This window comes from Amaranthus tricolor, chromosome 2, assembly GCF_026212465.1.
Source record: "Amaranthus tricolor cultivar Red isolate AtriRed21 chromosome 2, ASM2621246v1, whole genome shotgun sequence".
NCBI classification, from domain to species: Eukaryota; Viridiplantae; Streptophyta; class Magnoliopsida; order Caryophyllales; family Amaranthaceae; genus Amaranthus; species Amaranthus tricolor.
This window is the reverse complement of record NC_080048.1, coordinates 26,971,498-26,983,119: the sequence shown is the minus strand read 5'-3', so window position 1 is coordinate 26,983,119 and position 11,622 is coordinate 26,971,498. Positions and strand designations below refer to the sequence as shown.

The 11,622-nt window shown below is 35.4% G+C and overlaps 1 protein-coding gene across 1 annotated transcript; it reads right to left on the bottom strand.

The window, feature by feature from the left end:
• Nucleotides 1-6,925: 6,925 nt before the first annotated feature.
• LOC130805680 (uncharacterized) lies at nucleotides 6,926-11,316 on the bottom strand. The gene is made up of 3 exons (XM_057670461.1): nucleotides 11,091-11,316; nucleotides 7,478-7,591; nucleotides 6,926-7,381 (listed from the first exon to the last, which is right to left on the bottom strand). Exons 1-3 carry the CDS (start codon nucleotides 11,154-11,156, stop codon nucleotides 7,148-7,150), a joined length of 414 nt encoding a protein of 137 aa, XP_057526444.1. The 5' UTR covers nucleotides 11,157-11,316; the 3' UTR covers nucleotides 6,926-7,147.
• Between the last annotated feature and the right edge of the window lie 306 nt (nucleotides 11,317-11,622).

Below are 11,622 nucleotides of genomic sequence, written 5' to 3'. Positions count from 1 at the left end.
ACAGCTTCTTTAGACTCCATTCTCCTCAAACTTGATGTATTGCAGGATCGCTTCTTTAAATTTCAAGATGAAGTTCGTGTTTCGTTAGCCTCACTAACTGACCAGATGACTCAAATGGAGGCTCGTCTGGGTGCAAAATTGGATACTGTGGAGGTGGAAACAGAATATATAGATGATGAAGCTCCTGCATCCTAATTCTTCCTGATAGCTTTTTAATATCTTCTTATTTGTTGCAACCATCACTTTCATCAAACAATCTTTTCTTGTTTTTGAAGTGTACCAGCTGGGGTACTGTTTGTCTAATTCATACTATGAACTACATTTTCTTTTATGCTACTAACTATCTGTGACGATTAATCATAGTTGATCTTGTTTGCATTCATTGTTACTGCTTTTTACTTTGTGCATCCTTATTCTCTCTTTGACTATGATTATATGCTTAGTGTTGTGGTTTGATTGCTCCCATTCTTTTTGAATGATGTCAAAAGGGAGAATATTAGACACAAACTTAAATAATGCTTGAGTATGCTTAGCTCTGATTATATCTATTATGTTGGACTTTAGGATTAAGGTTATGATTCATGATCTAAGGCTGTTTGGCTTTATGCTGCTGATGTGCTGCTGATAATTGTTTATTGCTTGCTGATTTTGCTCTGATTGTCAAAATATAGCTAATATATTGTCAGTATATAGTTAACACCTTTTGTTAATGCTTGATGCTCTGATTCTAATGATCAAGATTGATGCTCTGATGCTTATGATCAAGATGCTTATGATCAAGATGAACTGTGATGAACTTTTTTGTTTGTTCAGATCATCTATTCACTTTCTGAACTCTGATTGTATGCTCCAAATTATACTGGAACCACTGCTTATGTTCTATGCTGAAAATGTATGAGTTTTTATTATGTTTATGTTTAGAATAATTTGATTTATGATATGCTTGGTAAATTATATTTACTAAGTTAAGAAGAGTTGTTTTAATCTCTAACATACTCTTCAACATTGGTTTTACTCTATTTTGTTTTAAGTTTGTTTAAAAGTTTGTCATCATCAAAAAAGGGGAATTTGTTGGACCTCTTGAGTTTTGATGATGACTACACTTTTTTAAAACAAATATGTTTTTAGAGATTGTGTGCAGGTCGATATCCGGTCGTAATTGTGATCGTTGATAGTACCTATGACTTGGTTCATGGAAATGTACGAGTCAAAAGGATCCGAAAGATGTTAGAAGAAGTATATCGCTTGGGATGTAAAATGGAGACAGCAGGTCTACTGTTCCTAAGTTGGATGTTCTAACAAAACTGGAAATTAGAGACAGCGCACTGTTCCTGAGCTGAAGTCAACCTACGTTAACTCGAAATTCTGGTTATTTATTTTTAATTATTATTTTTAGTTAATGTATTAAATAAAGTTGATTTGTTGCATTGTTAATTATTATAATTAATTGGCAAAACGTTTTTCAAAAATTACTTTACGTATGAGTCTCTAAATAAAGATCCTTTATTTTAGGATCTATATTTAGTAAATATTGGATTTGCTAAATATAGGAATAGCTGTTGTTGAAAAAGTCTTTGATATTATTTTTAACCGGTCTTTATCCTAGAAAATAGGTTATCATTCCTATAAATAGTTAGCATGTAACCATTCCTATTAAGTATAACCGTTTCTATAAATAGCATAAAGTTCCAGCCATTATTATGGGAACAGGAACTGTTGCTGAAGAAACTGCTGTTTAAGGGAACAGAACCTATTATTAGGGAACAACTGTTATTGTTGTTTTAACCGTATGCTTGATTTATTCAAGTCTTGTGGAAATAACCGTCTGGTAGTTTAATCCACATTATTCCCATGATTATTTTGGATAAGGAATAATGGGTTGGAATATTCCTTTTTATTAGGGATTTTAGCTCTATAAATAGTGGACTCGGTTATTCTTCAAAACTCGCCTTAGTATGAGCCATTAAATCATACGTAATTTTGGGAGAATTTTTTACAAGAAAATTTTTTTAAAAAAATGCCAATTAATTTATAATATTTTCTTGTGCAACTTATTGATTTTATTTTTAAAGAATTTTTATCCTTTTGTAAGGGTTTTTGAGAGAATCTCTGTAACTAGACTTGGGTGAGTCTAGGGGGAATTAGAATGCTTCTAGTGAAGCTAGAGAAGAGAATAGCTTTGAGTAAAGCTAAGGACATAGCTTTTAGTGAAGCTAGTGTGGAGTTTAGCTTTTAGTGAAGCTAAGTTTGTTGCTTTGAGTGAAGCAATTTAAGAGAGAAGAGTTGGCTTAGTTGATGCGCTTCGAGTGAAGTAAGATGTTTAATGTAATTGTAACGAGTTGCCTTAAACATAGTGGAGAATTTAGAAATCCCGAGGGGTCGTGGTTTTTCCTTCTGTTTAGGCCCAGAAGGTTTCCATGTAAAAATCGTTTGTCTCTTTTAATTATTTCGCTCTAAGTTTAAGCTTTATTTATTTTATTCAATTCCGCAAAAATAGGGCAAAAACGCTTAAACTAATAACAACAACAATTCACCCCCCTCTTGTTGCTGTTCCTGTTCCTAATTGAGTCTACAGGGGAGTTCAAAATCATGCATCTGAGGTAAGTTTCAAGGCACTTATTTACCACCTCTATCTGCCCATCAGTTTGAGGGTGATATGTAGAGGAGAGCAACAAATCAGTACCCTGAATGGTGAACAATGATTACCAAAATTTTCTGATGAAGACCAAGTCCCTATTACTCACTATTGACCTTGGCCACCCATGCAATTTGAAAACATTGTCCAAGTAGACCTAAGCCATAGAGGCTGCTGTGTAAGGATGAGAGATGGCCATAAAGTGGCTATATTTACTCAACTAATCCACCACCACAAAAATAACATCCTTACATACAGACAAGACTAGTTATAAAATCCATGGAAATGTCAGCCCATACTTTAGAAGGAATAGGTAAAAGTTGTAGGAGACCTGGAGGAGTCACATTCTCATGTTTAGCAGCGTGATATGTGACACAGTTTCTAACAAAGTGTGTGATGTAGGGGGTCATACCCCTTCATGTAAAAAGAGCCTTTACCCTTTTGAGTGTTACATCTCTACCAGAATAACCACCTTGAGGGGAAGAATGTAGCCATATAGGGCTTTCTTAAGGTCCTCATTGGGACCAATCACAATCTTACCTTTCTTCTTGAGAAGTCCTGCAGTGAGAGTAAAGGAAGTCTTGTGTTGTCCTTGTTGAAGAGAGGTAATAATGTTTTGTATGTTGAAGTCATCCCCATAAATTTGTTGGATCTTGTCATGTAAGTCATAATTAATCAAGGAGATATTCATGAGAAATAATTCGGTACCTGAGATGTGGGAGAGGGCATCAACAACTAGGTTTTCAATGCCACTCTTATATTGAATTGTATAGGAGAATCCCATTAGTTTTAAGAGCCAAAATTGCTGAAAGGGGGTTGGGATTTTTTTTGTTCTAGTAGCCACTTCAAGCTCTTTTGATCGGTTTTTGATAATAAACTTTTGTCCATTCAAATATTGCTCCAATTTCTGAACTGTAGCTACTACAGCAAGCAACTCCTTCTCATAAACAGAATGCTTTTGCCACTTTGGACCTAAGGATTTACTCAAGTAAGCAAGTGGGTGGCCCTCCTATATAAGGATTGCCCCAATACCCTTTTGTAAAGCATCAGTTTCTACCATGAAGACCTTGGAAAAGTCAGGTAATTCAAGAATAAGAGGTGTGCTGAGGGCTTGTTTCAAATTTTCAAAAGCTTTTTAAGCCTCATCAGACTAAGCAAAACTCCCCTTTTTAGTAATTGAGTAAGGGCCTTGCTTAGCCAACCATATCTAGCAATAAATTTCCTATTATGATAGCCTGCTAGGCCTAAGAAGTTCCTCAAGTCCCTTTAGTTTGTGGAATATATTAGGTTAGTTAATAATTGAAGAAATTTTAGCAGCATCAGCTTCAACCCCTTTGCCAGATATAAAATGCTCTTATTACTCAACCTTTTCTAAACCAAAATGACACTTGTTGCGTTTGGCAAATAAGATGTGGATTCTCATTAGTTGAAACACCTTATACAACACTTGTTGGTGATGTTTAGCAATCAGGCTGTAGACCAGAATATCATCATAGAACACTAAAACACCTTTTCTCAAGAGGGGTTTAAAAATGAAATTCATCCAAGATTGGAAAGAAGCAAGTGCATTAGTTAGGCCAAAAGGAATAACTATGAACTTAAAGTGTCCATGGCGTGTTTTAAAGGTTGTTTTATGGACATCTGCATGAGCTACCCTCAATTAGTGATATCCGGCTCTATAGTCAATCTTGTTGAATATCCAATTGCCAGCCAACTCATCAATTAATTTATCAACTACTGGAATTGAAAATTTATTCTTCACAGTCTTGCTATTAAGTGCTCTCTAATCTACGCATAGCCTCCAAGAGCTATCTTTTTTCGCCTACTAGCACCACTGGTGAAGCAAATGAACTACCACTTTCTTGAATGATTCCTTGGTTCAGCATCTCCTGCACAATTTTCTCAATAATATCCCTTTGCTTTAAAGGGTATCTATATGGTCTCACATTGATAGGGTTAGTGCCATATTCCAAAGGAATTTTATGATCTAGGACACCTCTGGAAGGGGGTGGGCCCTTTGGTTCAAAGAAGAAATCACTAAATATTTCTAATAAAGAAATAATATAGGAAAAAAAGTAGATGTCATCGGTTTTCTCTAACCTCATTAGAGTGGAATCACCATCCATTCTTGGAGAAAAAGCAACTAGCTGGTAGCATGTATAGTTGGTTTGCTGAGGTAAGTAAAGAATGAGAGCCTTTAATTGTCTTGTCTATGTGAGGAGGGCCCCCCTTCAAGATCTGATGCTTAGAGTCATAATCAAATTCCATGATCAAGTTGTTGAAGTCCCATAATAACTCCTAACTGTTTCAACCATTGAATGCCAAGAACCATGTCATAACCTCCCAATTGTATTAAGTCAGACATCGGATTTATACTCAGCTTCCATAATTCTCCAAGAAAATTATTTGCAAATTGCTGTACAAATCAGATTGTTCCAATCTACCACAGTTACTGATTGGGTGGAAATGGGTTCTCGTCTTAGCTCAAGCTTGTCAGCTATTCCAATGTCCACAAAATTGTGAGTGCTTCTAGAATCAATCAAGATATGTAAGGAGCTTTTACCATGGTACCCTATTATCCTCATAGTTTGGTACTCATGGTTCCCACTCAAGACATTTACTGAGATGCAAGGTTCTAGAGTATTTAATTCCACTACTGACCCTTCATGATTAACAACATATGAAGTGCAGCCCTCATCATGATTTCCTACATCTATCTGGTCCACAATATCCTCCTCATCCACCCTAGGAATCTCCATAGGAAACAATTAAGTTTGTTTAATTGGGCAACCATGGCCCCTCCCATAGGGCTGATCACAGAAATAACAACCTTTTTTCTTCTTTCAACCTTCTTTCAGCTGGAGTTAACCGAATAGGTTTAGAAATTGAAAGATTTGATTGTGAGGCTGTCTTTTGATATACATTAGAGGATTAACTGGATCTTTGTGAAGATAAAGAATTTTTGTCAAAAAATTTTTTTTTTATTGAATGGATTACGAGGTTTTATGACCACCCTCATGGCCTCATCATTTTGCTCCTTTAGCCTAGCAAATTCAACAGCAGCAGCAAGACTTATGCGATTGAAGGCTTTCACAAAGGGCTTGATAGTTGATTTTAATCCTCCAATAAAACTATCCAAGAAGAAGGAATCAGGTAATTGAGGATTTCTTTGCATCAAGGTAGTCATCAATAGATACCTTTTGTTCTAGTTTATTAAACTCCTCTACTACATTCATTCCCAATTCTTCACCAAACCTTGTACACAAATCCACAAAAAAGGTGCTCCAATCTACATTTTGTCTTGCAAGAATGTAAGAATTAAACCAATTTTCAGCCTTGCCAATCAAGTGAATGGAAACAAAGTCTAATTTCTGTTCATCACCAATCTTGCAAAGTTTAAAGAACTTTTCAACCTTCTTAATCCATAGTCTAGAATTAGTCCCATCAAATTGAGAGAACTCTAGTTTGGGAACTCTAGTTTGGGAACATAGTCAAATGGGCGTAGTGTTATGGGATTGTTTCTTTGTGACCCTTGGGGGGAATGTCCCAAGATACCAGAATCTTGACCACTCCGAGCCAATCTTGAAGATTGGACTGTCATTTCTTCCATTTTCTTTAACAATGAAGCATTAGCCCCATTCATTTGAGGGAACATGCCTTCCAGACGAGAATATCTCTCTTCCAAGGACTTCACTGTTTCCTCCATATCAGCAAGCTTTGCAGACTTCCTAGGTGCCAAACTGATTGATGAAGTGTTTAGCCCAGAATGTTCTAATAACAATGCAGCAGTTTATTGCTTGATCACAAGAGAAAAGAGGGAATGAGAGGGAGAGAAAGAAGAGACAAGCAAGAATAGAGAGAAAGAGACAGAATTAGAGAGGGAACAACAAAAATATATTCTATTTCTTAATTGAATTATTCCAAGAACACAGCCTGTATATATACAGGCGTGACTAAACTTACATAACAAACTTTCTCGCCAAAATACAAAAAGGCTAAAACCAACTAATCAAAATAGAAAACTAACAATTAACTAATACCACTAAACTAACTAGTTGTAGAAATCAGATCGGAATACTAAAACGTGAAGAAGTTCAAAATCAATCGGACTTGGAAAATTATCTAAAACTAGTTCCTTGGCTGATAATCAAACACTAACAAAACTTCTTTAACCAAGTAAATAAAATATGAAACCTGCTGTTATCTGAGTAGAATGATGAACAGCCATTGACTAGTGTTCAACTTCGTTGCAAAGTGATTCACATGGGTTTCGAAAACAAATTTCATCACTTACAATAAGATAAAAAAAATTCAATATATTGATTCATATTCCATGACTGTTTTACAATTACAATACAGCAGCTGAAAATTTCAATATTGATTAATCCCTCAAAGAACAGCCAAAAACGACAGTTAAAGACTTTATAAAAATCAAATTAGTAGAAAGTTACAAAATAGAGAAAAGTAAAAATCAGACACATATTACAGAAAAGAATAATTGTCCAAAGATGATTAAGTGGATTTGTTTTCTTTTGGCTCAGGCTCAGGCTCACGCTCACCATCATATACTGAAGATGAAAATCTGCGACGTTCATCAGAAGTAGCTGCTATAACAGGCATCCATACATCAGCAGTACTACTCAACAGAGACCTGACTTGAGGATCAGTAGTTATAGCTGAGGAAATCATCTCATCCACTTCATCAAGCTTTGATGACAATTTATCCAATCTACTGGCCAATTCCATCTGTGTCATGCAAACCATATATGAACCTACTCACCTACCTTTAACCTACAAATGCTTTTGCTAAGATAAAAAAACAAATGAAGAGAAGCATGGTACCTCAGCATCATCTGTATTCTGTAGAGACTGAGAAGGCACTTTAGTAACTTCTAGTTTAAGAGCTTCAATTTTGGCACGTAAATCGACCTCTTCTTCGTTGGATATTGCTTCCACCTATAGAAAAGACCATAGTGACTCGGTTATTTTAGAAGAAAGAAGATATTATCAAGACAGATATTTGGGGCTTGGGCATGCAATGCTGATGGAAATCAAGCTATGGTTGATTCGAATAGGATAAAGACACTAAATAGTTAAATTCCCTTTACATGGTCTTATTGAAACAAGTCCATATGAGTTCACTTTACATGGTCCTTCCATTGGTTTTCAGAGTTGCTTGTGTAACCTTTTTCCTTGAAATTGAAGAGTCTTATAAGCACTTGAAGACTCTCATTTACATGTTTAAGAGCTGTTACAAAAATGCGCATAGAAAAAAGAATACTTCAGCCAATATGCACAAGTTATGAGAAGGGATTAAGAGTTCATTAAAGAGAATAAGAAGGGAGTTACAAGTTTTAAAGGAAGAGAGTTAAGGGATGTGAATTACACGGCTTTATGGCTGTTTTGATGACTTTGTTTATGGATTATTCAAACAAGCAATAAACAAAGAAAGTTGCAAGCAACTTGAAGAATTTATACTTGAAATTGAGATTCCTCCAACTTAAGTTTCAAGTAGTTCATTAGTTAAGTTGAGTATTCCTTACAATAAAATTCTACACTAGTGGTTAGGTAGAGTTTTCCTTACCATCATATCCACAAGTTTTTTAAGTTGAGATTCCTAAAAGCTAAAGTCTTTCTTTTGTTTTAGAATTCTATTAATACAACCAAATTCCCTAAAAACCACTACGAATCTCAAATGTAGCTCTATGAAATAGCCTAAACACACAACCACCTTCTTGCCTTAACCATTCTAAACCAAACACACTTCTCTTCTTGTCTTTAACATAGCCATTTGTTCCCTTTTGTAATACTAGTTTCCTAGATGGGTGTACATCAAATGCCCAACAATCCCCCCCACCCCGGCGCATGTTTCCTTGGTCACACCCCAACCCTTGTCCTCCGTCCATGCAATCAAAGAAAGTGAAGTACAAAAATCACAAAGAAACGAAAAGAAAAGAAACAGACGAAAAATCAGCTCAACAAGACATAAATTATCAAATTGGATATAATAGAACACTTGAATTTTTGACACCACTTACCTCCAACCCCACACATAAATACTTGTTCGGACTCTGAATTCATAAATACTCTTAGTTTTAGAAAGGGCACCTCGCTTTGCGCATTTTGAAAAGGGCACTTCACTTTGCGCCTTATGCACCATGAGTTCAGGCTCGGCTGAAAACGCCTCGAATAGGTGAGGCAACGCCTACTAAAAGAGGCATACGCCTAGGGCGCCTCGATGTACTTTGTGCCTTGTGTGCCCTGTTTGCCTCCTTGTTGAGCTAGGTAATAAATTATGCTTGTTTGTTTGAAAAAGAAATAAAACTTGAAACTCAAATTTACTTGAGTATGAACTTCGAGAATTAATTGCTTCTTTGAGTAAAATAAAAAGCATATGAAAAAGAAGAAAATAACTTTGAGTATTCTTCATAATCTCATTATAATAGTTATGAGCTAAAGTGGTGTTTACCCCAAGGATAATTAATAATTTTCAAGCTTTTTGATACTAAATTATGAATGTCGTGTTGTTGTAAGTATTATATATGTTTTTAAATTGATTTTAAGCTTTTTGACAAAAAAAGTGCGCCTCAACTACAAAAAGCTCACACTTTCGGCCGACGTTTCACGCTTGGACTCCAAAACTAAGTAATTACTATCATCCACATTGACATATTTTCTTTAACAAGCATTAACAACCAACGGCAAGGGAAACATCCAATTTCTTTAACCTTCTACTAAAGTAAATAGTTGCAATGTTAGAAAGGGTTTAATTTCAAAAACAAGCCCGCTTCCTCCTCTCCTCTCCTTTCTTTCCATGTCCCACTTCTGTTCCTTTCCCGCTATTGTTAGCCAGACATTTCATAAGCTCAAAGCCAGAAACTAATACTGGACCTAAATGCGGCATCAACACATTAAGTCATACCAATCCCAGAATTAGATTATAAAAGTTTGAACCTAAGATTGTTCTTGGAGAAATGATGGTGAACTACAGCCTTCATAACAGCCTCGAAGTTTATTTTTTGAGAACTACAACCACAAACTTACCAAACTCGATAGTATTACAGCTACCTTGTTGGATTCCAGTGAGATGACAAGCTAAAAGACCATTGACTGAGCTATTGACCTTCCACCCTTCTCTCCCTCGAAGGCAGCAACCCAAATCTCCCTCTTCTACCACTAATTTTTTCTAAGTATCCTCCTCCTCGAAACCAACAACCCAGATGTGGGTAAATTGGGTTTTGGTAGAATAAATGAAAGAGGGGAATTTGGGTGTGCAACCGCTTGTAGGAGATGGGGAGGCGAGGGGTTGCAGGGGAGGGGGAGAGGGTAGTGGTGGTTTGTTGGGGAGGGTTAATTAGGATTAGTTAGGGTTATTAAGGTATTTTTAGATTAGATTAATAAGGATTGTTAAAGTGAAAGGCCATAAGTTATGTCAACAGGTCATCTCACTGGAATCCAGAAAGTGGTTGTAATACTGTCAAGTTTGGTAAGGTGGTGGTTGTAGTTCAAAAAAAAACTTAGAGATTGTCGCTTTGAAAACGAAAAAACTTAAAAGGTCCTAGTTGGAAAAGCACCCATTATTTGTTAAAGCCAACAAGTATCTCCCTTGGATGTTAAAGGCTTAAAGTGCAATAAGGAAGACAATAGAAGGCCAAGAAGCTAGGCACAAAGCTAAAATGAATCAATGTAACCACCAAGCGTTAAGTTCACCAAACCGAGGCAGCTGTGCCTTGGGCTTCACTACTTGGGGTGTTGGAGAACTATCCAATTGTGATCCGACATTGAAGAATTAGATTGTATGACCAACATAAAATGCAATGTTATCAATCAATTGATTTTAGGATGGAACTCTTATTCAACTTTACAGCAAATTTATCATCAAGCAACCAACATCTATCTCAGGCGCATAAGCATTTTTTATACTGTGGTAAGTGAAATCCATTCAAAGTTCAAAAATCATACTGTACTATCAGTCATCGATCATACAAAACCAAGCTTTTCTATCTCCCCAAAACAAAGTCCAGCTTTTCTTTCTCCCTCAACTAGCCTCACAGATACTATTTCTCATTGCTTAATTTCTGTAATTCAAGCTATGAGGCTATGCCAAACAGAACGTCAGTCAAGTAAAACATATGACTCCCCAATCAATCAGACACAAAACTAATTTTTTTTCTTTTTTTTTTTATATAAAAGAGATGTATTTCTTGAATAAAATTCCACAATTTACGGCTACCAACCTTGAACATGTGTGAATTATACATATTCAAAACTTTCCCTTCGTAATTCCTTGTAAATTGACGAAATTAAAACATTAAAAAGAAAACCTAAACGATTCAGGAAACCCATAAATTCAACAAACTTGGGATTATAATTGACAAAATTTTAAATCTTTTAGCATTGATTAAATGATGCACGGCCGCACGGGTGAGATTGAGAAAGGGTATGATGGGTATACCTCGTTTAGGAGAGTGGAAAGAAGCTGAAAAAGCTGGTGACTTGATGCACCGTTATCCACAGACATGATCTCCTCCACTTTTATTGTACCCTTTGGTGGTGGTGTGAATTGTGAAATGCACGTCTATCTATTCTCTTCGATCCTATCAATTTTCTCTTTGTATCGGGCAGATGCAATCATGCACATATCTTGATTTTGACCAACTCGTCAACTCGTTTTAAATGACACTATCTTTGTTTGTCTTTTTTATAGATCACTAAAATTAATGTACCAATTTTTTAATATAAATTAATATAAAAATATTAATTTTAATTAATGATTTAACTATTGAATGTCTTTATCATAATTATAAGTTTCCATTCAAATATAATTATCATTATAACAATATTATAATAATTTCATAACAAACCATTAGATATGAATATTTATGCAAATCATACGTAACTTTTGCGAATAACTAAAAGTAAATAAAAATAATATATATATATATATATATATATATATATATATATATATATATATATATATATAT